A 23946-nucleotide genomic window follows, 5' to 3' on the forward strand; every position below is an offset into this window, starting at 1 on the left:
GTTGAAAGAGATGCCGTCCTCCTAATCCTTCATCATTGCTGTCAGGGTCAAGGAACCCCATAGAAGTCAAGGGTAGGGAACAGCTACCTTTGACCTTTGCAACATAACCGGGGCCTCACCTTCCCTATTCTTGAGGAGGCTTCAACAGAAGGGCTTTCCCACTACCCATCTGCGGCACCCATCTGCGGCACCTGGCTCTTAGAATGTCCTTTCTCCTATTCTCCACCAGGTGAGCTCCTCAACTTCTCAACATTTCAAGTTCCAGAGGAAATGTACTGTCTTGGGACAGGCCCTCCCTGCCACTCCCACAGGGAGTGAGTCACCCCTTCACGTGCCTTCCACACATTGTTCCACCCAGTCCTCCCACAGAGACTTGTGTCTATTGTTAACCCGTAGGCCTCCCCACGACCAGCCACTCTCAGAGGCGGGAGGCTTGACTTTTCTTCTTTCCATCTGCCCCCTGCCTGACATAAATCCTAGTATACAGCACAGGCTCGATGAATGTGGAATGAGCGATAAACCAGGGCATCCTGACCGGTGCTCCTACCTTCTCAAGTTCTCAGAAAGAGCACCCAGACGCCAGGGCAGTGCTCTTCCCAACCTGGGCACCAGCCTCAGGGAAGCACAGAGGGTCAGGCTTGCCTTCTGCAAACCTGTTCCAGACGGCTTTAACAACAACTAACACTAACTTCCTGGGCACAAGGGGGATTTCCTCCCACTGTGGATTGTTCCTTTTGGGGCTGGCGGTTGTTTAGGGCAGCAAGCAGGAGAAGGCAGGGTAAAGCACCCTTGTGCTGCACGGATTCAGAACGAGCCCTCATTAAACTCTTGATGGATGCTTCAGAAACAGACTGCAGGTGATGACGAGCCCATTTCTTCTGGAAACACCTTCTGCTATCCAGACTTTAGGCTGGACCTGAGGGAACCAGACTAAGTCATGGCGACTGCCAGCATCTCTGCTTCGCAGAGGAAAAGATATTTGAGCAGGAAATCGCCCCTTTACGTGGCAGGAAGCTGCACAGGTTAAACAATGCTACCCTAAGTGTTCCACAAAGAATGAGGGGGGCCCCTAAGGCATTGCCAATGCACCCTTCTGCACAAGCCGTTTCATTATCCGAATGTGAGTGGCTGTGCTGGCATGCCCTGTACATGAGACCCAGGCACGGATCTGAACCACAGCCACGTGCATCTACAAACAATGACTCTTTCATGATCACGGCGGCAACTGAGCCGGGAGCCCCTGACTGAATAGGAAGTTGCTGGTGGTATCTGCTTCCTAGAGCTGTTGTAACAAAGTACCACAAACCGGTTGCTTAAACAATAGAAATCTACTCTCTGACAGTCCTAAACCCTAGAAGTCCAAAATCGAGGTGTTGGCAGGGCCATGCTCTCTTGGAAGCCTCTAGGGAAAGACCTTTCCTTGACGCTACTAGCTGGTGGCTCCCGGATCCTTGGCTGCATCACTCCAGTCCCTGTCTCTATTGTCACACGGCCTTCTCCCTTGTGTGTCCCTGTGTCCTCCCCACTTCTCACAGGACACCAGTCACGGAATTTAGGGCCCTCCTTAATCCAGTATGACCTCATCTTAACTATAAAGATGCTATCTCTAAATAAGGTCACACTCTCAGGTTCTGGGTGGACAGGAATTTGGGGACACTATTCAACTCACCACAGAGGACATCTCTGGTGTCTTTCTCTTTGCTCCATCTATTACTCTAGTCCACAGGTCTGCAATCAGAAAAGAATTTCCACATCCTCCCAACTCCAAATCTACCATCTTCCCTGCATCTGTTGTCTGCCTTCCCTCCCGCTACAATCCCTGATCTGTCTATGCGTCCTGACCTGAGGCCAACCCTTCTGCATAGGCATGGATCTTATCTCCTCTTGCTACTCAAGGATTCTCCTTCTGCAATTTCTGCCTCTGTGCCTGCTCATTAAGTTCCCCCCTGTACTGCAGCATTCCCACCAAGCAATAAACATGCTATACAGGGAAGGAAACCATCACCATCAACAAAACGTAAAGATAACCTACTGAATGGGAGAAGACATTCACCATTGATACATCCAATAAGGGCTGAATATCCAAAATACATAAGCAAATCATACAAATTAACAACCCCCCCCCCAAAAAAAAACACACACGAACATTAAAAAATGGGCAGAGGACCCAAAGAGACATTTCTCCAAAGAGGACATACATGCCCAATAGACATGTGAAAAGACGCTCAGCATTACTAATCATCAGGGAAATGCAAATTAAAACTACAATGAGATATCACCTCATACCTCTCAGAATGGCTATTGTTAATAAATCAACAAAGCTGCAATTTAAAAAAATTAATAATATAAACATGTGGAAATATAGCCCACAATTAAAAAAAACAACAACAACTTTCCTGAGCCGCACAGAGCCTCTATAGTTACTGCTCATCTTTACTGTTCCTCTCCAGCTGCAACACGCCCTTCACAGTTCCTGTGTCTGAGTGCCATCCTGCCTCCCCAACAATTACCATGTCACGCAGTCAAATCCTCCCGAGCTGACTACAGCCAGCATTGAGCTGCCTTCTTTCTGAATGTCAGTAACCCCCTCTGTGACCCATACTTGCTCACAAGTGATTTTTTTTAATATATTTTATTGATATTTTACAGAGAGGAAGGGAGAGGAATAGAGAGCTAGAAACATCGATGAGAGAGAAACATTGATCAGCTGCCTCCTGCATACTCCATACTGGGCATATGCCCGCAACCAAGGTACATGCCCTTGACCGGAATCGAACCTGGGACCCTTCAGTCCGCAGGCCGACGCTTTATCCACTGAGCCAAACCGGTTAGGGCATAAGTGATATTTTAATGAACACTTAGGAATGGCTCTCCATCACAACTCCAGCAACTTAACACGTCTCCATAATTCCTGAGATGTACTGTTGGCCTCTTTCCAGAAGCTCAACAGCAATATTCCTACAAACTGCCCCTGTGTGTAGTCACCTGTGACAATGGCACTTCCCTATAAGGCTACTGTTTGCCCACCCAGTGGGAAGAGTTGGTGGCCTTATGATACAGTCAGATTTGCCTTTGCCATGCTTAACAGTACCTTTCCCCAGTGGGTAGCAACCCCTGTTCTTCCTCCAGCCTCCCACCCTCTCCTCATCTAGCATTTCTCCTCCCTATCAAGCAGAAGAGAGTGGACTGCTAGTCACTCAGATGTCACCAGATCTGCAGGCTGTTTCTTCCCCACCTCCATCACCTCCATCTAACCACAGGGATGTCCTGTTAGCAATGCCTAGGAATGGCTGAGGAAAAGGAACACTTGCCCAGTCACCTCTGTGTTTCTCTTGGCCTGGAATATAGCCACCTCCGCCCAAGCCACACCCCACCCTGGCTAGCAGGCATCCTTATCCAAACACTCTTCCCACTCATTTTTTTTTTAGAGTCCTAGGATGCCAACCACTGCCAGTGATATTAATTTTGCTTCTCATGACAAAGTCTTGATAAGTGGTGGTACTGGGTAAAGCAGAATTTAATTAGCAAAGGTCATGGGACAGTCAGAACAAAGGGCTGGTATAATATCATCAATGCAAGTTAAAAAGTACAAAACAGAATAGGAGAGAGTACGTTTCTAAGCATGAAAACATTTGGAGATAACAGCTGATTTAGCTGGAATGTTGAATAATAACTTTCCTGGGTTTCTAACATGCTACAGTATATAAATAAATATCTGTGTCCAACCATAAGCAGGTAGATGAGGGAGGAGGGATCGAAAAACAAAACAAAACAACAACAAAAACACACCATAGAAACAATTAATTACCCTCCACCTCAATTCTTGGGTAAATGGTACTATATGTGCCCTAAGAGTCTCCTGGAATGGTTCCAAATTATAGACCAGAACAAAGGTACCACGAAGAGCTTCTAACCAACAGCAATGCAAACACATGCTATAAGCCAGTCTGGGAAATATTGCCCCAAGAGCTCTGTCGAGTCTGGGCAAGATAATGTTAACAGGTAAACACAACCCCAGGACTCCTCAAACTGAGCTCCAAAATCTATCTGCATCAGGATCTCCCGGAAGTTCCTGTTAATCGTACAGATTAGGGGGAGGAGGGGTTCCCCTTTAAACCAGCTAAACTAGACTTTCTGGAGGTAAGTGCCTGAAATCCGCACATTTAAATAACTCCCCTGTCGATTTTACTGTGTCTAAATTTTAAGAACCACTCATCTATTATGATCACTTTGATTTTCTTAAATATCCTGGAAAAAAGTTGGCCGAATCCAATCAGTTTGCTGGCCACAGTCATTTAGAGCTCCTGCAGCGATCTCCTAGCACGCTGATCATTTTCCAGCTCAGCTCTGACCAAGTCAGCTCCTGTTCAGAAAACAAACAAGGGTGTCCATCAAGGACAAATGGCCCGGCCTGGCACTCCCAGCCCTCAGGAACATGCTTCCCTTTTATTACACCTCTGAATGGATCAGTCAAATTTGTCTATTCCCTAGTGTTCCCCAAAATGACTTTCTTGGGGGAAAAAACAAACACATTGAACCATATCCATTGCACTTCCACCATCCACTCGCCCATGCATTCACTCAACCAACCAGACACTTATTGACTACTTATGACTTCCCAAGTGCTGCACGAGGCACTACGAATCCACAGTTGGAACCAGCAGCTGAAAGAAGTTATTTCCCATGTAATAATCTGCCTCGTCTTCTCTGGAGGAATTTACTGTACTCAGCTATGACCTAGAGTTATTCATATTCATATCTTCCCTTTCTTGTGAAATGCACTCCTCGGTGGCAAACACTGCCTTTCTCACCTGTGTATGTCTCCAAACAGGTGCCAATAAATGCTTTCTGAACTGTATACCATTTAATTTCAAGCAAAGTGACTTTGGTGTTTGTGGAATGAAATCAATTTGAAGCACCAAGTTTGGCTAAGCATGACATTTTGTGTTTCTATCATTGGATAAAGCACAATTTTAACAGATGGTTCTTTAAAAATAGACGGGAGATTTTAAAAATAGTTTAATCTGAGCATGAGAATGTGGGCTCCAGTCAAGCTCACTGACATCTGGCGAATCGAGTGGAGAAAGTAACGGGTTTTCAGGAGGTCAAGCCTGCAGCCTGGATCAGCCCACGCATCTGTCATGGGAGCAGTCTCAGAAGTAGGCCAAAGAAAGGGTACCTTTAACACCACACACTTCAGTCAAGCCACTTAACAAACCTGCTCTGCAAAAGACAATGTCAAAAGAATTCAAACACAAGTCACAGAGAGAAAATATTTGCAAAAAGACATATATGACAAAGGACTGTTATTTAAAATATGCAAAGAACTCTTAGAACTCAACAATAAGAAAACAAACAACCTGACTAAATTGGCCCAAGGACCCTAACAGATACCTCATCAAAGAATATATACAGATGGCAAATAAGCATATGAAAACATGCTCCACACCAACTGTCATCAGGGACCACTACATTCTTATCTGAAGGCTCAAATCTGGAACACTGACAAAACCAAATGCTGGCAAGGATGTGGAGCAATAAGAACTCTCCTTCAGCTCTAACCGGTTTGGCTCAGTGGATAGAGCGTTGGCCTGTGGACTGAAGGGTCCCAGGTTCGATTCTGGTCAAGGGCATGTACCTTGGTTGTGGGCACATCCCCAGTAGGGGGTGTGCAGGAGGCAGCTGATCGATGTTTCTAACTCTCTATCCCTCTCCTTTCCTCTCTGTAAAAAATCAATAAAATATTTAAAAAAAAAAAAAAAAAAAAGAACTCTCCTTCATTGCTGGTGGGAATGTAAATGGTACAGACACTTTGGAAGACAGTTTGGAAATTTCTTAAAAAACTAAACCTACTCTTACCACATACAATACAGCAATCATGCTACTTGGTATTTACCCAAAAGGAGTTGAAAATACATGTCCACAAACAAAACAAAAAATGCACATTGATGTTTACAGCACCCTAATTCACAATTGCCAAATTTGGAAGCAACCAAGATATACTTCAGTAGGGGAATGGATAAATAAACTGTGGTACATCCTAACAATGGAGTATTATTCAGCACTTAGAAAAATAAGTTATGAGCTTTGAAAAGACATGGAGGAGTCTTAAGTGTATATTATTAAGTGAAAGAAGCCAATCTTAAAAGGCTATGTATTGCATGATTCCAACTCTAGGACAATCAGGAAAGAAAACAAACTATGGAGACAATAAAACAACCAGTGGTTACCAAAGGTTGGTGGTGGGGAGAGATGAATATGCAAAGCACAGAGGATCTTTAAGGCACTGGAAATACTCTGTATTATATTATAACTAGAGGCCCGGTGCACGACATTCGTGCACTGGGATGGGGGGTCACTCAGCCCGGACTGTGGCCTTTTGCAGTCCGGGAGCCCATGAGGGATGTCTGACTGATGGCTTAGGCCCAGTGGGACATTCTTAGCACTGCTGCGGAGGCGGGCTGCTGCGCTCACCAGCCATCAGCCCGGCTTATGGCTGAGCAGCGCTCCCCCTGTGGGAGTGCACTGACCACCAGGGGCAGCTCCTGTGTTGAGCTTCTGCCCCCAGGTGGTCAGTGCACATCATAGCAATCAGTCGTTCTGCTGTTCAGTAAATTTGCATATTACCCTTTTATTATATAGGATGATGGATACATGTCATTATATATTTGTCCGAACCCAATGAACTATTATGTGTCAAACTATTATGTGTCATCCTTCATAAAAAATGTACCATTCTAGTGAGTGATGTTGATTATGGGGGAAGCAACATATGTGTGAGGGTAGGGAGTATTGGGGAAATTTCTGTACCTTCCTCTCGATTTTGTGGTAACCCTAAAACTGCTCTTTAAAAAAAGTATTAAAAAAACTCACATGAACCCCTCAGGTATTCAGTTCCTGAGACCCATGGTCATATAAGTTTCTTCCACTTGTAGGGGTAAATTTTCCTGAAAATCTTCACTTCTGTGTTCTATCATTAATATCTCAAAGTTCTTCTTTGTAGTACCCACTATGTGGAGGATAACCTTTAACATCAATATGGGTAGTTGTGAACAGTCATTATCTGAGAAGAATGGAACTGTGAGTGATTTGAACTTTCTATGTCTTATAATTCTGTGATATTTACATTTTTACAAGCAGGTATTGCTTTTGTACTAAAAAAAACAATCAACAAGCTCAAATTTTTAAGATTTGAAAAGTCCTAGATAAATTAGAGGAAACTTACTCATTACTTTTATGTAGAATAGAAAATGGGGTTTTTTGCTTGTTATTTTTTGGAGTCAACTAAAGGGAAAAGGAAGATATTCTGGGCCAGCCGTCTCCTTAACTTCATTAAGGTACACATGGCAGGAGGCTGGCTCTCCGGCTGTTATTTCTCTGTCTCAAGTTTGTTGGTCTTACCTTCTCCCAAGATTGTAAATTGGTGTGGTGTGGTGTGGTGTGGTGTGCGTGCGTGCGTGCGTGCGTGTGTGTGTGTGTGTGTGTGTGTCTTCCCTAACATGGAGTCATAGTAGGTACTCAAAGATATATTTGATTAGTTTAATTAAATTGTCACATTAAGACAAAAAGTGTTTTCCCTTGAAACATCCAGATAATCTGGGACAGTGGTCGGCAAACTCATTAGTCAACAGAGCCAAATATCAACAGTACAACGACTGAAATTTCTTTTGAGAGCCAAAATTTTTAAACTTAAACTATATAGGTAGGTACATTGTTATTAACTTAATTAGGGTACTCCTAAGCTGGCCTTTGCTAAAAACATCCTCAATCTGATTGAGGTACGTTCGCTGAGGTCGACCCCTTCCAACTCTCCCATCCACATTTGTCTTGTACACTTGTTTCAGATAGACGAGTGTGGATGGGAGAGTTGGAAGGGGTCGACCTCAGCAAACATACCTCAAAACAATGTACCTCTCCTGCGCGCTGCATATCCCGCAACCCGCCTGTGCTGCGTCTCCCGTCGTCCGACCAACTGACACCCCCCACTTCTTCTAATGCCACTTCTTCAAAATAGACTCGCCCAGGCCGAAAACCGACTTCTGTGCATGGGCCACAAAGTTTCAATCGCACTGTACGTGTGCGCCCACATGTGGTATTTTGTGGAAGAGCCACACTCAAGGGGCCAAAGAGCCGCATGTGGCTCACAAGCCACGGTTTGCCAACCACTGATCTAGGATATTGAAAGATTTTTTTTTTTTTTAATGCTGAAGAAAAGTTTCTGTTAGATTATGAAACCAACATTCAGAATGCTGCCCTTGACCCAGCCTTGGTGAATATTCATCCTACAGAACAAAGACAGCATGTCCAGGTCAAAGAAGCCTGTTTATTTTTTTAAAATAAAGAAATTCCCTTTGTCATCTCACACTTAAAATAAAATGGCCCTTCAGACACAGCTCATTTGGAGGCCAGCACTTAGTAACATTCTTTGTTTGAAATCCAAACAAAAGGAACCCAAGCTCTGGTTCATTTCCTACCTCCATCCCATAGTGTCAGGAATTCTAAAGGACTGAGGAGGACCTGGCCAACTGCCGTGGACCCGCTGAGAGTCAGCTTCCCAAGAGGATGGTGACTCTCAGCCCCCAGCACTGCAGGAGCATTGGTGAAAAGCCAAGAAGTGAGGAGGAGCCTGAGCACAGGGAGCCTCGATGGCAAGGGGTTTCTCTCCAGGGGGTTTAAAAGTTCACCAGTTGATGCTTTTCTCATTTCCCAGGAAGCAGCCTTTGCTCCAGGGAATGGCATGTTTTCTGAGCTTGGGCTTACACAGTCCATCCCAGGAGAAGGAACTCCCCTCCACGTCCTATAGCTTCATAAACTGGTTATTCTCAAAGTCTTTTGGGTCCATTAAAAAAAATCTTTTTAAAGATATTTTTAAAAGAAAGCATTTAGTCATTTCAACATGACACTGAGCCAAACCAGAACATTCTTTTCTAATAGCTCTATTTTTTAGAGGAAGCAACTTTATACAGAGTGTGCCAGCCAACTGGGCTTGTTTTTTTAATCTATACTAATAATAGAAGAATATGCAAATTGTCTGGGACTCCATCACAGTAACAATAACGACCAAACAGCAGGCTGCGTGGGGCGACCAGGCCAGCAGGGGGGGCAGTAAGGGGCGACCAGGCTGGCAGCGGGGGCAGGGGGGGAGAGGGCAGTTAGGGGTGATCAGGCCGGCAGGGGGGAGCAGTTGGGGGCGATCGGGCCGGCAGGCAGAGGCAGTTAGGGGTGACCAGGCTGGCGGGGGGGGGGGGGAGTTAGGGGCGATCAGGCAGGCAGGCAGGTGAGCAGTTAGGAGTCAGGTCCCGGATTGTGAGAGGGATGTCCGGCAGTCAAACATCCCCCAAGGGGTCCCAGATTGGAGAGGGTGCAGGCTGGGCTGAGGGGACCGCCCCCCGCCCCCTGTATGAATTTCATGCACTGGGCCTCTAGTAATAGTAATAATAACAGTCACCATTAGGATAGCACTTACTGTATGCCAGGGACTGGGCTAAGTACTTTATATTCATTATCTCATTTAATCCTTGCCACAACTTTACAATGTAAGTGCTGCTATTATAACCCCATGTAAAGAAAGGTTAAGTGAATTATTAACCATAGACACAGAATCCATCCTGGACCAGTCTGACCCCAAAGCTCTTGGTCTGATCTACCTTCAGGATAAAAATGTCTTATATCCAAACCTGGACTGAAAGTCCCTGGAGGGCAGGACTGTCAAGCATCTGGCACCCCCAGCATAACAGTATCTAACAAGGGGTTAAGAAACCCAGCAACTGTTTTCTTTACTCCATAAATACTAAGAAATGGCGCAACACCAATTTACTATAAAGTACAAGTTTACTCTTTTCATTTGAATGAACCACAGTGTTATTTGTTCCTTAAGGGGTGACACAAAAAGGCTCATTTAACATTTCAGTTTTTTGAAATGGAATATACATAATGAAACTGCCTTTTATCCACAGGATACTGGGTTGAACAGGGTCCTCCCAAAAGTCATGCCCATCTGTAACCTCAGAATGGGGCCTGACTTGGAAATAGGGTCTTTGTAGATGTAATCAAGCTGAGATGAGGTCACACTGGATTAGGATGGGCCTATCCCAATGACTGGAGTCCCTATAAGAGGTGAATTCAGACACATACACACACACACACACACACACACACCATATGAGGATAGAGACACACAGGAGGACACTGTGATGACAGAGGCGGACTGGAGAGATGGCCAAGGACTGCCAGCAGCCACCAGCAGGGAGGAGAAAGGCATGGAACACATTCTCCCTCAAAGTTTTCAGAAGGACCCAACCCTGCTGACACCTTGATTTCAAACTCATAGGCTATGGAAACGTGAGAGGATAAATTTCTATTATTGAAGCCACCCAGTTTGTGGTACTGTATCACAGCTAGGAAACTAATACACAGGGTCCGGCGTAGGAAAAATGTCAGTGTGGGGAAAGGCAGGCTGATCCTCCCAATTCAGAGGCTGCTCCTGATATCCTACCAGTTGGAGCTGCCTTTTGTGGGCCAGAAAGTACCTCTTTCCGATGCAATGGTCAGTGAAGGAGGCGAGAAGGAAATGGGTAGAACGACTCGGTGCAGCCCAAGATGGTGTGTTGTTCAAGACCTCTGTGTTTTATTGGTCATCTCTGCGGTGGCAGCACACGGGAGCCACTGCAGAGCGCCTGTGGGACTGAGAGTCCGAGGACCTAGCAACAGGTCCTGGTGCTGATGGGCACAGGGTGACTGCAAAACGTGTGGCTGATGTGCTGGGGCTACGTCAGCTCCCACTGTTCCCAAGGAAGAGGAGTCATCTGACCCTTGCTGGACTCTCACAACTACTTGGCCAATAAATGGGTCAGATCCTGAATGCTGGGCCATCTGTGTGGTGTGGGTGAGCCGGGCAATGGCTGGGGTCAGGCTGAGGTGAGAAGAGAAGTCAGGGAGGGGAAAAAAAAAAAAAAAGAAGTCAGGGAGGAGCGAGCAGGGACGCCACAGGGCAGGAAGGGAGGGGCTGCTGCGGATGCTGAGCAGACCACTTAGGCAGGTTCAGAACCAGCAGAAACAAAGAGAAAATAGAACCCGGAGAAGCCAATCCTGGCAAGGAAGAGCACCAGGGAGCCTCCCAAGAGGAGACTTGCAAGGCAGCAGGTGAGCGGGTGGGACAAGGGGCCCCTTCCTCTGGGGCACATGCCAAGGCTGAGGAAACAGGGAGGGGTTTGGTGACACATCTCAGGACAGAGGAAGGGACAGAGAACTTCAGCATCGCATCTCCCTGGAAAGACGCTAAGAGGAGGCCAAACTCAGCTGTGCGAAAGGCCTTTCTGTCTTGCAGACTTCCATCCACCTGCGACCCAAAGTCATGCCCCAGCCCCCACCCCCAATCCCATCCAGAGCAGCACCCGATGGCTCCGAGTGACTGACAACGCATGTCAGAGAATAGGAGAGAAAGGTGGGTTATGCAAAATTTCAGTTGCTTAAAGGACCAAGGGGCTGTCTAGCAGTGGGGAGTGGGGCCGGGGATCAGGGCCAAGGGAGAGAAAGAAAGAGGTTCCAAAACAAGGGCACTGACCAGGACACTGGCGGCCAAGGACACAGCCTGGTGGTCGCACACTTGGAGGTGGACAGACACATGAGGAGAGGAGAGTTCACTCCTGGAGCCTCACAACCAGGGGCCATTGTCAGGGGTGGAAGCTACACCCCTACAGGGTGTCAGGGGTGGAAGCTACACCCCTACAGGGTGTCAGGGGTGGAAGCTACACCCCTACAGGGTGTCAGGGGTGGAAGCTACACCCCTACAGGGTGTCAGGGGTGGAAGCTACATCCCTACAGGGTGTCAGGGGTGGAAGCTACACCCCTACAGGGTGTCAGGGGTGGAAGCTACAAATCCATAGCAAAGCCTCGCTCAGAAAGTTCTGCCGGAGTCTGTATGTGCTGGATCAGCTCACTGTGAGGCACTGTCTTACCTCCCGATTCAGGGCAGCTCCACCTGCCTCACGGGGCCCTGTCTAGGTGAGCAGGGAGCTACAGACAGTGTGAAGGCCTTCTTGGAGACTCCGTATGTCTTCCGTAGAGCCCCCCTGGGGTAGGCTGGGCCTTCAGAAGGGTCAGCTTACCTCCCATGCCTGACACGCTGGTCCCACTGTAGTCATTTGGATGTGGAGTTGAAGGAGGATCATAGCCAATCACCAAGTCAATGGTGGCCTGGGTAGAAACAATGCAATATAAACAGAGTCAGTGCAGAGTGTTGGAATGCTACGGACCACTACAAACTAATTCAGCAGGAGTTAAAGTTCTAGAAGGGGTGAGCAGGGCGGTGGGAAAGTGGGAAGAGAAAGAGAGAGGGATGACACACTCCACTGTATATATCTTCCCATGTGTGAGCCTAGGTGGCGTGAGAACGCTTGGGAAAGGAATTACCTGTTACAGGTGGCCTAGTGTCTCAATGCTAAAGGGTGACCTCATAAACTGGAAGAACGTTGTGACAGGCAAGCTTGAACTTGTAATCAGCCTTCATCCTAGACTGGAGATCGCCTCCAATCACAGAATTACAGTCAGTCGCAGAGGCTCCTTGTAAATGATTATGTGTTTGTTTGCTCCCTGACTTCTTTAATTGCTAAAATTTATTTTCACACTTCTTTCTTAAAAGAACTTTAAGTGACGAATAAAAAATTATATAACAATGTGATCCATAAAATAGGTTAAAAAAGGAATCAAGTTTGATTAGAGGAAACAAATACACAAATCAGGAAGTTCAAGATTTACATAAAATGTGACCTTAAGATGGCTAGAAGCCAAGGCAAGATTGGAGAACTGAAAATGCTATGCAACTTTCATTATCAGAAAGAAAAAAAATAACAACATGGTAATTCCTTACAGGAGATAGTTATTCCTACTTTTAAAATCTGAGATAAATTTCTCACATGGTGCATTATTTTACGGAAAAGTTTCCTCTACATTTATATTTCATGAACCTACAAAATTTCAAAAACATTGGCTAGGGGGAATCACCATAGGGATGTGAACACATGACTACAACCATATCAACCAAACAGAAAGGAATTTTAACTGCAAAAAATGAGGAAGTATAAACCTCAAAATAAAGGTTCCCTTGCAAATAAGAATGGCACACACCCAAGTTCCCAGTTAAAATACAGACAAAATATTTAGGACATAGTTATTCTAAAAAAACCATTCATTGTTTATCTGAAATTCAAATGTAAGAAGGTATCCTATACTTTCATTTGCTACTTTGCTACATGTGACTCTTTCTCTCTTTCTAAAAAGCAATAGAAAAAATATCCTTGGGTGATGAATGAATGAATGAATAAACAAATAAATAAATAAAAAGGCAGCCAGAAAAAAATCACTGACTTGTACCATGTTTCCTAAGTATCATTTTGCTCAGTCAGGTTTTGGGTAAATAGATGATAGCCAACATTCTGAATTTAAGTTGCATGGTTAGAATGCTGATTCACAGGAAACCTATCAGAAAATTGACATTCCTAATCGATGTTGAGAAGCCTAACCTATATTCTTGTCAACAGGGATAGCCTTTTTTAAAATAAAATTTTCTCCCTGTGCCCAGGCTCCCAAGCAAAATAAGTTGATTGGAAAATGAAGGTGTTAGAGTTTAATGACTTAAGAATGGTAGCTTTATAAAAGCACTAGAGGCCTGGTGCACGAAATTTGTGCACTTGGGGGGGGGCATCTCTCAGCCTGGCCTGCGCCCTCTCGGAGTCTGGGAGCCCTCAGGGGATGTCCGACTGATGGCTTAGGTTCGCTCCCCACAGGGAGGGGGCCTAAGCCCTCAGTTGGACATCCTTAGTGCTGCTGCGAAGGCGGGAGAGGCTCCTGCCATCGCCGCTGGGCTCACCAGCCATGAGCCCAGCTTCTGGCTGAACAGCGCTCCCCGTGTGCACTGACCTGCATTGAGCATCTGCCCCCTGGTGGTCAGTGCGTGTCATAGTGACCAGTTGTTCCGCCGTTGGGCCAAAACCGGCTCTCCAACATCCCCCAATGGTCCCAGATTGTGAGAGGGCGCAGGCCAGGCCGAGGGACCCCACCACTGCACAATCAGGGCCGGGGAGGGATGTGGGGAGGGACTGCAGGATGGCTCCAGGGTGTGTCCGGCCCATCTTGCTCAGTCCCAATTGGCTGGACCTCAGCAGCAAGCTAACCTACTGGTCAGAGCATCTGCCCCCTGGTGGTCAGTGCACGGCATAGCGAGCAGTTGAAAGTGGCCTTAGCATATCATTAGCATATTACACTTTGATTGGTTGAACGGCCGACCTGATGCCCAGACACTTAGCATATTAGGCTTTTATTGTATAGGACTAGAGGCCTGGTGCACAAAAATTTGTGCACTCGGGGGGGAGGGGGGGTCCCTCAGCCCGGCCTGTGCCCCCTCGCAGTCTGGGACCCCTCGGGAGATAACGACCTGCTGACTTAGGCCTGCTCCCGGGTGGCAGAGGGCAGGCCCAATCCCTAAGTGCAGCCCCTGGTCGGGCTCAGAGCAGGGCCGATTGGGGAGTTGGGGTGCCGCCCCCTGTCATACACAGAGCAGGGCGATCAGGAGGTTGTGATTCCACCCTCAGTCACGCTCAGGGTAGGGCCGATTGGGGGGTTGGGGCACCATCCCCTGTCACACTCAAGGCAGGGTCGATGGGGAGGTTGCGGCGCCACCCCCTGTCATGCACAGAGCAGGGCCAATCAGGGGGTTGGGGTATTTCCCCCTGTCACTCACAGAGCAAGGCCCATCGGGGGGGTTGGGGCTCTGTACCCTGTCACGCACAGAGCAAGGCCAATCAGGTGGTTGGGGCACAGCCCCCTGTCACGCACAGAGCAGGGCCCATCAGGGGGTTGGGGCGCTGCCCTCTATCATCCACAGAGCATGGCCGATCAGGGGGTTGGGGTGCCGCCACTCTCACACTCAGGGCAGGGCCGATGGGGAAGTTATGGCTCTACCCCGTCACACACAGAGCAGGGCCCGCGGGGGGGGGGGGGGGGGGGGTTGGGGTGCCGCACCATCACACACAGAGCAGGGCTGATCAGGGGGTTGGGGCGCCACACCCTGTCACACACAGAGCCGCAGGGCGATCAGTGGGTTTGGGCGCTGCCCCCTGTCACACTGATCCCGGTGCTGGGAGGCCTCGCAGCTCCGCTGATCCCGGTGCTGGGAGGCATATTACCCTTTTACTATATAGGGTAGAGGCCTGGTGCATGGGTGGGTGCCAGCTGGTTTGCCCTGAAGGGTGTCCTGGATCAGGGTGGGGGTCCCCACTGGGGTGTCTGGCCAGCCTGGGTGAGGGGATGATGGCTGTTTGCAGCTGGTCACACACCCTTCAGGGTGGAGGTCCCCACTGGGGTGCCTGGCCAGTCTGGGTGAGGAGCTGAGGGCTGTTTTCAGGCTGGGGGTGACTGAAGCTCCCAACCGCTCCTTTTTTTCTTTTTTTCTTTTTTATTCTGGGCCAGCTTTAGCTTTGAGGCTTGGCTCCAGCTCTTAGGCCTCTGCTGCTGAAAGTAGGTTTCTGGCCTTTGCTTACAATGTTGCGATCCAGCCGGCTGAAGCCCGGCAGGTTTCTGGGGTTTTGTTTAGCTTCTATGTTTGTTACATAGTTGCTTGCAGCTCAGAGGCCTGCAGCGGCAGGCGGGGAACATTGGAGTCCTCCGTCACTGAAGCAAGCAAGCCTCATGTTAGTTTCAAGCTGCCTGGCTGGCGGCTGCCATCTTGGCTGACAGTTAATTTGCATATCGCCCTGATTAGCCAATGGGAAGGGTAGCGGTCGTACACCAATTACCATGTTTCTCTTTTATTAGATAGGATGTTAGCAGTCATATGAAATCTCAGAGCTGATGCTTGAGTCAATGTTTTTTACATGCACTTGAAGAGAATTCTGGTCTCAATATAACATCAATATGGACTTACTTAGGAAGGCTGTGATCAGAAAACATCTACACTGAGTGGCCATATTATTATGACCGGCCAGATTATTATGACCACCCCATCAGTACATGAAGTGAATTAGTTATGCAAACAATAATAATAATAATAAAACCTTGGGAGTATTTGCTTAGGAAGTTTTCAATATTCAGAATTTTTGGAAGTGTCAATGAAGTATTGATGGGGTGGTCATAATAATCTGGCTGGTCATAATAACCTGGCCATTCAGTGTAGATGCTAATGCAATAATAAAGATCGTGCTACTAACTTATTGATATTCCAAGGTAATATTAATAAGTTACCTTCTCTAGAATGTTTCAAAGAGTATCTGATACACACAGCTATGCTCACCACACAAATGTTAACACCCAAGAGAACATGCACCAAGAGAGGGACAGACTTGCTTTATAGTATTTTGTTGTAGAAAATCAAATTTATCCATTTTCTGTGATCGGGAATATAGGATAAGGCCATATCCTTTGCAAATGGACTAGTTTATCTCAAAATCAGTAGACTTGTGTGTGTGTGCGTAGTGAGCTAATTATAATTTCACACTCATTTTGCTTCATCATCTCACTTCGAAGCCATTCAACATGAGGGGAAATGCTCACCCCAGTATCTTGCCCCTTTTCGTTTAGCAGGGAGATCAGTTTGTATGGCAGCGATCTGCTCTGGTCGCCGATCAGGTCCTTCAGGGATATAGTGGCTGTGCCAATTAATCTGCAGAGGAAATGAGAAACAGTAACCTAAGTAAGAGGCATGCTTCCATGACTCACCAGACCTCCTAATTTCCTTCCTATCCACCTGTTATCAATGAAGTCACTCCTAATGAAATGTGGGCCATTTTGTTCTCACCCTAGTAAGGTAACTTGGCAGTCAACGTTACGTATCAGCAATCACTTCTCCATAACAAGTAGTTGTTTCAAGAGTCTAACTATGGTGCCTATGAAATATCAAGTCATGATGAGATGGGTGGGTGAGAGGCAAAGACTGAATATAGCCCCCCTACACTCTCAAATCCTGGAAGAGAGAAGAGCAAGAAAAGATTCAAGCATTCCTCTGTGGTAAAAATTTGAAAGGAGCCATAAAACTTGCCCACATAAAAGCATCCCCCCAAGCAGACATTGAACTGTAAATAGGTTGCAAGTTTACTGAGGGGGCTACCTTGCAACCCCATGTACTGGGGAGCAGCATTCAAAAGTTGGATGTGTGAGCTTCTCTTTCTTCTCCATAGACTATAGTCTATAAATTGAGGGTTATACACCCAGGAGGATTTGAGACTGGGTGAAGTGAAACACTTCCCTCTGTGAAATGCAATCAAAAAGCAGGGGTGTGCTCTCAGGATGGAGACCGAAAATGGAAAAGAGAAATAGTAATATTTTTTTAAATGTTATTTATTTTCACCTCGTCTACATTTGCAGCAACATATGCTAACACATAGCAGATACAATAGCATGGAATATCACTAGCATAAAAATACAACACTAAACATCAAGTCCTCAAAGTAATAAAAAAGATTCCTTATATAAAAAACACACACAATCAGATTGAAGAAATTGTAGTTGAGCATAACACATAACTCTGGTCTCCGAGCAAAAATAATCAGAAAAGTTCATGTTATGGGAAGATATTTATTTTATTTTGAAATGCAGTACATTTTCTTTAAAAATCAGGAAGTGAAAGTTGATGTCAACCCAGGCACGTCGTTTTTGAACTGACATATATCCGTATTCTCCTCCCCCACTCAGACCTCAGAAATAGGACTAGATAGGAAATCTGGGGTCTGTCACCCAACCACATGCATTCAGTAGGAGTAATACTATTAATTAATATTATATTGCACAAGGCCATAATGTTGCCATGGCATCCTGTTTCACCAAATGACCCAATGATGTGAACCATTTGCATATGGTTTCTTGGCAGAGTACACTTTCGTGGACAGAACCCCAGACGAGACACTCAACAACCCTGATGGATTCCAATCTCTTCTAATGTCAAACGTAGAGTCAGTTAATGTCAATGGAAAAGGACAGTTCTGCCTCCAGAGGGATGAGTGAGCTTCTCAGCCCTTTTGAGTCAATATAGACATTAGGTCTCTCAGGCGATGCTGAGCATTGATGGGACCTTCACAGAAAACATTTTCAGATGAGTACGTTTACTCGGTGTGTTTGTTAGATTTTACATGAGTATGGTTTCTCCTCGCTTGGATTTTCATTCCCCTGGCATATTGAGGACAAGCACCTACGCATGACTCCATCTGCACCAGATGAAACAGGTAAATCTCCCACACAAAGTGAGAGTCCCTGGAAAAATCTCTTCCGCATCTCATTTAGCTCCACCTGGTGTGAGCCTGAGAACTTCTCTCCATGTTTTAAAAATAGGGCAGTAAGCCAAGGCGTTGTCTAGTTGAGTTTTTAAGCGGAACAAAATGTGCAAATTGCAGCTTTCAAAATCATCTGACAGGTATTGCGTGTCCTGGAGAGATATGGAAACACACTGGATTTTATTTCTCACAATTCCATGATTCAGAACCTAACTTTATGATTTAAATCAGGACATTGCACCCTTAAACATGTACCAATCTGCTTTTGCTAATGTCAAGATGACATGAATCTCTATCAGCAATAAATAAGTATTGGAACAAAACAAAAAGTACAGCTTGCTGGGGTAATGCTGACGTTAAAGAAGATGCCCTGGGGCTAGACCAGCATCTACCAACCTCAGCACTCCTGATACTTTGAACTGGACAACTCTTTGTTTTGGGGGGCTGTCCTAGGTCTTATCAGATGTTCAGCAGCTTCCCTGACCTCTACCCACCAGCAACTCTACACATTGCCAATTGTCCCCTAGTGAGCCAAATTGCCCTAGGTTGAGAAACTGTTCTAGCCTTAACACTGTGTCCCACCGTCCTTTGAGGCCTTAGCTAAGTCACCTAACTCTCTGAGCTGACTTCATTACCTACAATCGAGTGAACTGAAATAAGTAATTCCTCAGACCCTTCTCAGTTCTAAAACTCTGCCACGAGACTTATGTATTTGACTAGAGGCCTGGTGCACGACATTTATGCACTGGGGGTGGGTGGTGGGGGTGGGGGGGTGTCCCTCAGCCTGGCCTGCACCCTCTCACAGGTCGGGAACCCTCAGGGGTCCTTAGCACTGCCGCGGAGGTGGGAGAGGCTCCGGCCACCGCCACTGCGCTCACCAGGCTTCTGGCTGAGTGGCACTCCTCCTGTGGGAGCACACTGACCACCAGGGGTCAGCTCCTGCATTGAGCATCTGCCCCCTGGTGGTCAGTGCTCATCATAGCGACTGCCGTTTGGTCAATTTGCATATTAGCCTTTTACTATATAGGATGTCTTCTACATGTACCTATTTAGAAAATCATATCATGTTAAACATTTATTTGTCTTAAAGTCCTTGTTCATTGATTTAGGGGGAAAAATATTCTAGATATCTGGGTCCATAATGGACAATCCAGAATGCTAGGCAAAGGTTATGCCTTCAAAGGTGTTAGTCTATAATGTTGCAAGTCAAACTTCAATTCACACAGGGTGCCAGGAGGGAAAGTTAGGCCAATAACAGAAATGTGAAACACAGTGAGTGATAAGTAAGACAATAGGGAGTGGTGGGACTTGTGGCTAACTGGAGAGACAGGGCTTGCTTAAAACACAAAACCCATCTGCTGGCCTTTTATGGTCCTGAATGGTTTTACAACTTCATTCTGACTCAACCACTATCTGCTGCTTTCTTTTTCCCATGAGAGAAGGTGATAACAGATAACTGACCAGGAATGGAATAAAATAAAGGAAGCTAATTATACAGCCTCACTGCAATTCCTTCTTCAGAAACCTTTAGTCCCATTTCTTATGATTTTCTTCATAAAATTCTGATGCTTTTGTGTCAGGGGGGAGGGGTACAGGGAATGTGAAAGAAAACTTGATTTTCTTTTTATCTGAAGTACAGATAGTGTGTTTAGATTAAATCTCCAAAATATTTTTAACAGCTGGGTTCAGCTGAAGAAACATGCAAACAGTTATAACTTCTAAGAGCTTTCACTATAAGTTGAGGACAGCAGCCCATAGGGAAGTCTGAGCTCCGTAGGAGCAAAGGCATGCCGGCTGGGCTGGCCTATTTTCTATGATGTTGCCTGGATACAAAATACTGTGAGTCTGGGAAAGGATGACTTGGCCTCCTACACAGGGCATAAGAACAGTTCAGTCGGACCACAAGCCAATTTCCTTTAAAGGAGATGACAGTGAACCAAGAATCCATTTTTTTTTCATATTACTAATACTATAAATATGTTAAAGTGTGACAGTAATGTGGAGAGTTAGCCCTGCATGCTCATGGAAAAATAAGAGTCTCCCCATGGACTCCACCCACCACTGAAACAGATGGGCCACGTCTCAGAAGGAAACTTTATCGTGAAAGAATCCCAAGGCCCTCTGGCTCTCGGCTTTGCTGGTGGAATTAATAAAATGCAGATGTATTCTGACGTGCAGAAAAAGCCAGCCCTGCTCCTTCCTGTTCCATCGATGTCCGTGCAGTTTCCAGTTGGAACTCTACTAGTACGTGACTAGTTCTAAGCAGTGGGAGAACTACTTGAAACTTAGCTGTTACGATTTGGGGAACAAAAGAGTGTGTCAACTTCATCGTGCAAGAATTTCTTCAACTGTTTCTCCCTTGTTAAAACAAACAGAGTCTGTGTGTTTGAAAAAGAGGGTTAGTGTGGACACAAATGTTAGCAGCCGCATGCCACTATGGTGAGTAAGGGCTCTGCTGGCCGAGTTCTTAATCAGGGAGCTCGCGGATATGGAGCTGCCGGTGCAGCAGGGACACGCTGAGGACATGAGGAGGGAAGGAAAACTGCTGGAGCCGGAAAGTCATCACATGCTGCTGCTCTGTGTCTGCCCCTACGGACATCTCGACTTCCCATCCTCTGAGGGTGGAGAACAGTCCCCAACGGGGCTGGGGACAAATACTTTTCTGAGCTGCTCCAAGGTCCCCGCAGAAAACATGAAAGGGCCATTACTGGCCCACTCTTTGAAGCACTGGGCTCTCAGCCAGCTGAGCCTAGTCATTTGGGCCTTGTCGCCTTTGGGAAGGGTGGGGGCGCTGTCACCTTCCCCACACTCGCCCCTCCCCTGGGCCAGGATCTGGCAAGCTCCTCCCTGTCTCCGAGGCAGAAAGCCTGAGAGCCAAGCAACACACCCTCAAAGGGCACTCCCCCGTCACCCTCCTGAGTCTCCAGCCAGCCCATCTTCACTCTCTGGATTAGTTCATATATCATTCCTCAAAATGTGGTTCCCCAGACTTCCCCGTGACAGAATAACCGGAGTGGTTATAGATTCCCAGGACCCTGAGTCAGAGTTTTCTTTAGTTAATTCTTATACCCAGGAAGTTTGAGAAACAATGGTTTTAGTGGGACAGGGAAAGGTGGAGGGGTGGGGGTTGGAGAAGGGGGTGTGTGTACTTTTAAAAGCACAGTCAATATGATAATATAGGCTCATATCTGAAAAATGGGCATAGAAACCCAATTATTTAATAGAAAAAAATATAAACAAAAGTCCATTAAAATCTATGTGGCAGGTCTAGCCACATGCACCCTTTCTATGGCTTCCTGTCCTAACATCACACCAGGATTCGAGAGCCTTGAGGTCTTTGTCCTGTTCTTTGAAAAGGGGCAGGGGTGTTTAGAATCCATATATATAAACGCTGGTCTACACAGTGGTTCCCAAACCTGGCTGCCATTAATCCATCCACCCCTTGGGACCTTATAAGGTAAGGACAGCTTACATAACATAGGGATTAAGATCTTGGAGGTAGGCAGAGCTGGCCAATTTGTACCCATCCTTGTACTATAGGTTAACTTCTCTGAGCCTCCGTTTCCGCATCAGAAAAATGGGCACAATGAAAGCTCCTACCTAATAGCATTGTTGTGTGGATGAAAAGGGGGCCACATACGAAACCTGACAAGCTCAGGGGAGGCCTGCACGTTGGCCTTACAAACTTGGGAGACCGAAAGTAACCACATAAGATGGCCTGAACATAAAAATTCCTGACTAAAACTCAGTCATGGAGGAGAGCCACCGTGCCTAGGCCTGTAGATACCTTGACAAAGGTCAATCTTTATCTGAAGTGAGCGGTCCTTGGTTTGCATCTAAGATAACATAGCTTTGAAATGACAGAGTAATCTCCTTTTCCAGATCCCTCAGGGCAAGACTAGGAACCCCCCCCCCCCCCCCCCCCACACACACACACACATTGTTATCTTGTTTCCCCCATACCACCTCTAGGTGCCGGTAAATGTTAATTGTTAACTATCCTGTTCCCACCAAGGTAAAAGAAATATGAGTCTTTCCCTTTAACTTTTTATCCAATCCCCAAGGTTTCCTGCTTTGCCTTCTCCTGCCCCCTTAACCTACCACCGATGAATTTCATGTATCCCTCCTTATGTCTCCTTCTTTGATTCTAAAGTATTAAAAAAGCTGCAAAACTGTCATTCTCTGGAGCATTTTCTCAAACTGTTGACATGTTGCTCCCCGGTAATTGTCAGTTTGGCTCAAATAAACTCTCAATTATCCTCTACAGGTTTGGATGTTCCTTACCTTGACAGTTGTAAGGACATGGACAGTGCTTAGCAGTCACTTTTTATTATTATTTCACACTCTGCTCTAGAAAAAGGGACCTGAAAAAAAGCATGTGACTCCAGGCCAGGACTTGCAGGGAAAGCGGATCTGAACTCATGCACAGCCTAAACCACAGGAAGGCAGCTTTGCCTATCCAGGGGTAGGGGCAGGGGGGCATGAACGAACAGGTAAGAACCCGGTGTGACCTGGCTAGTATGGCCCAGTGGTTGGAATGTCATCCCTTGAACCAAAGGGTCATGGGTTCAATTGCTGGTCAAGGGCATGTGCCTGGGTTTCAGGTTTGATCTCCACCCCAGTTGGGGCGCATGCGGGAGGCAACCAATCAATGTGTCTCTCTCACATCGATGTCTCTCTCTGTCTCTCTCTGTCTCTCTCCCCCTTTCCTCCCTCCCTTCCACTCTCTCTAAAAATTAATGGAAAAATATCCCCGGGTGAAGATTAAAAAAAAAAAAAAAAGAACCCGTTGAAACTATCCACATCCATTTCTATTCAATCATTGTGAAAAGTTCTTCAAACCAGTCCTTTCTCTCACATACATCCAATAGCTCCTTCCCCACCCTCAACGCTATACAAACCATGAATCTGTTTGGAAATAAGTGTTATTTTCAGGATTAGACCAGAAGTAAACTTCAAGCTGTAGTTGAATTCTAATGAAATCCAATTTAGTGGAACCTGAATGAAGTTTTCAAAGCCTTACATCTCATGGTGCATTATAAAGCAGGCCCAAAACAAAAACCATATCTAAACCAGCAGGCACGTGCATGCACACACACCCCTCACCCTATCGTTTTCTTCTGTTTTCCCTGCTTTACTTTTCTTCTTCATACTTATCACCATCTGATGTACTACATGCTACATGTGGATTTATTTATTACCTGTTCCCTCCACTCAGATGTAAGCAACCGCCCCCCCCCCCACACACACCCCTTCCCAATGCCTGGAGCAGTATCTGATGCACTGTACACATCTATAATAATAAAAGTGTAATATGCTAATTAAACTAGACGACCTTCCGGATGAAGCTGGGGTTGCTGGGAAACCCAGGTCCCGGGTGCCTGCCAGCGGCCAGAGGGAAGCCGGGGTCCTGGGTGCCAGAGGGAAGCAGGTGCTGGCAGCTGGGGGAAGGAAGGCCTACTCTTGCACGAATTTCATGCATCGGGCCTCTAGTTAGCAAATATTTGCTGAATGATTATATTAACTAATATATCACTGAGGATAATCCAATGACCTTACAAATGATTTACAGGTAATAGAGCTCCCTCTTCTAAGAGATGGTCCTCCAAGTGCAATTGGAGGATAATTACAGCTCTTGTCATTATGAAATGCCTTTCTTCTCTGGTCTTTCTGGGTGTCTTTCTCCAGG

The 23946-nt window shown here is 46.3% G+C and overlaps 1 protein-coding gene across 5 annotated transcripts in view; it reads right to left on the bottom strand.

The window, feature by feature from the left end:
- Window positions 1–23946, bottom strand: part of MYOF (myoferlin) — a 140164-nt gene that overhangs the window by 87001 nt on the left and 29217 nt on the right. For all 5 annotated transcript variants that reach the window (XM_059662867.1, XM_059662862.1, XM_059662864.1 and 2 more), the window contains exons 4-5: window positions 16546–16654; window positions 12108–12195 (exon numbers count right to left, since the gene is read on the bottom strand). In XM_059662867.1, the coding sequence (XP_059518850.1) occupies window positions 12108–12195; window positions 16546–16654 (197 nt within the window). The remainder of the gene's footprint in view (window positions 1–12107; window positions 12196–16545; window positions 16655–23946) is intronic.

The sequence above is a fragment of the Myotis daubentonii genome, chromosome 13, assembly GCF_963259705.1.
Source record: "Myotis daubentonii chromosome 13, mMyoDau2.1, whole genome shotgun sequence".
Classification (NCBI taxonomy): Eukaryota; Metazoa; Chordata; class Mammalia; order Chiroptera; family Vespertilionidae; genus Myotis; species Myotis daubentonii.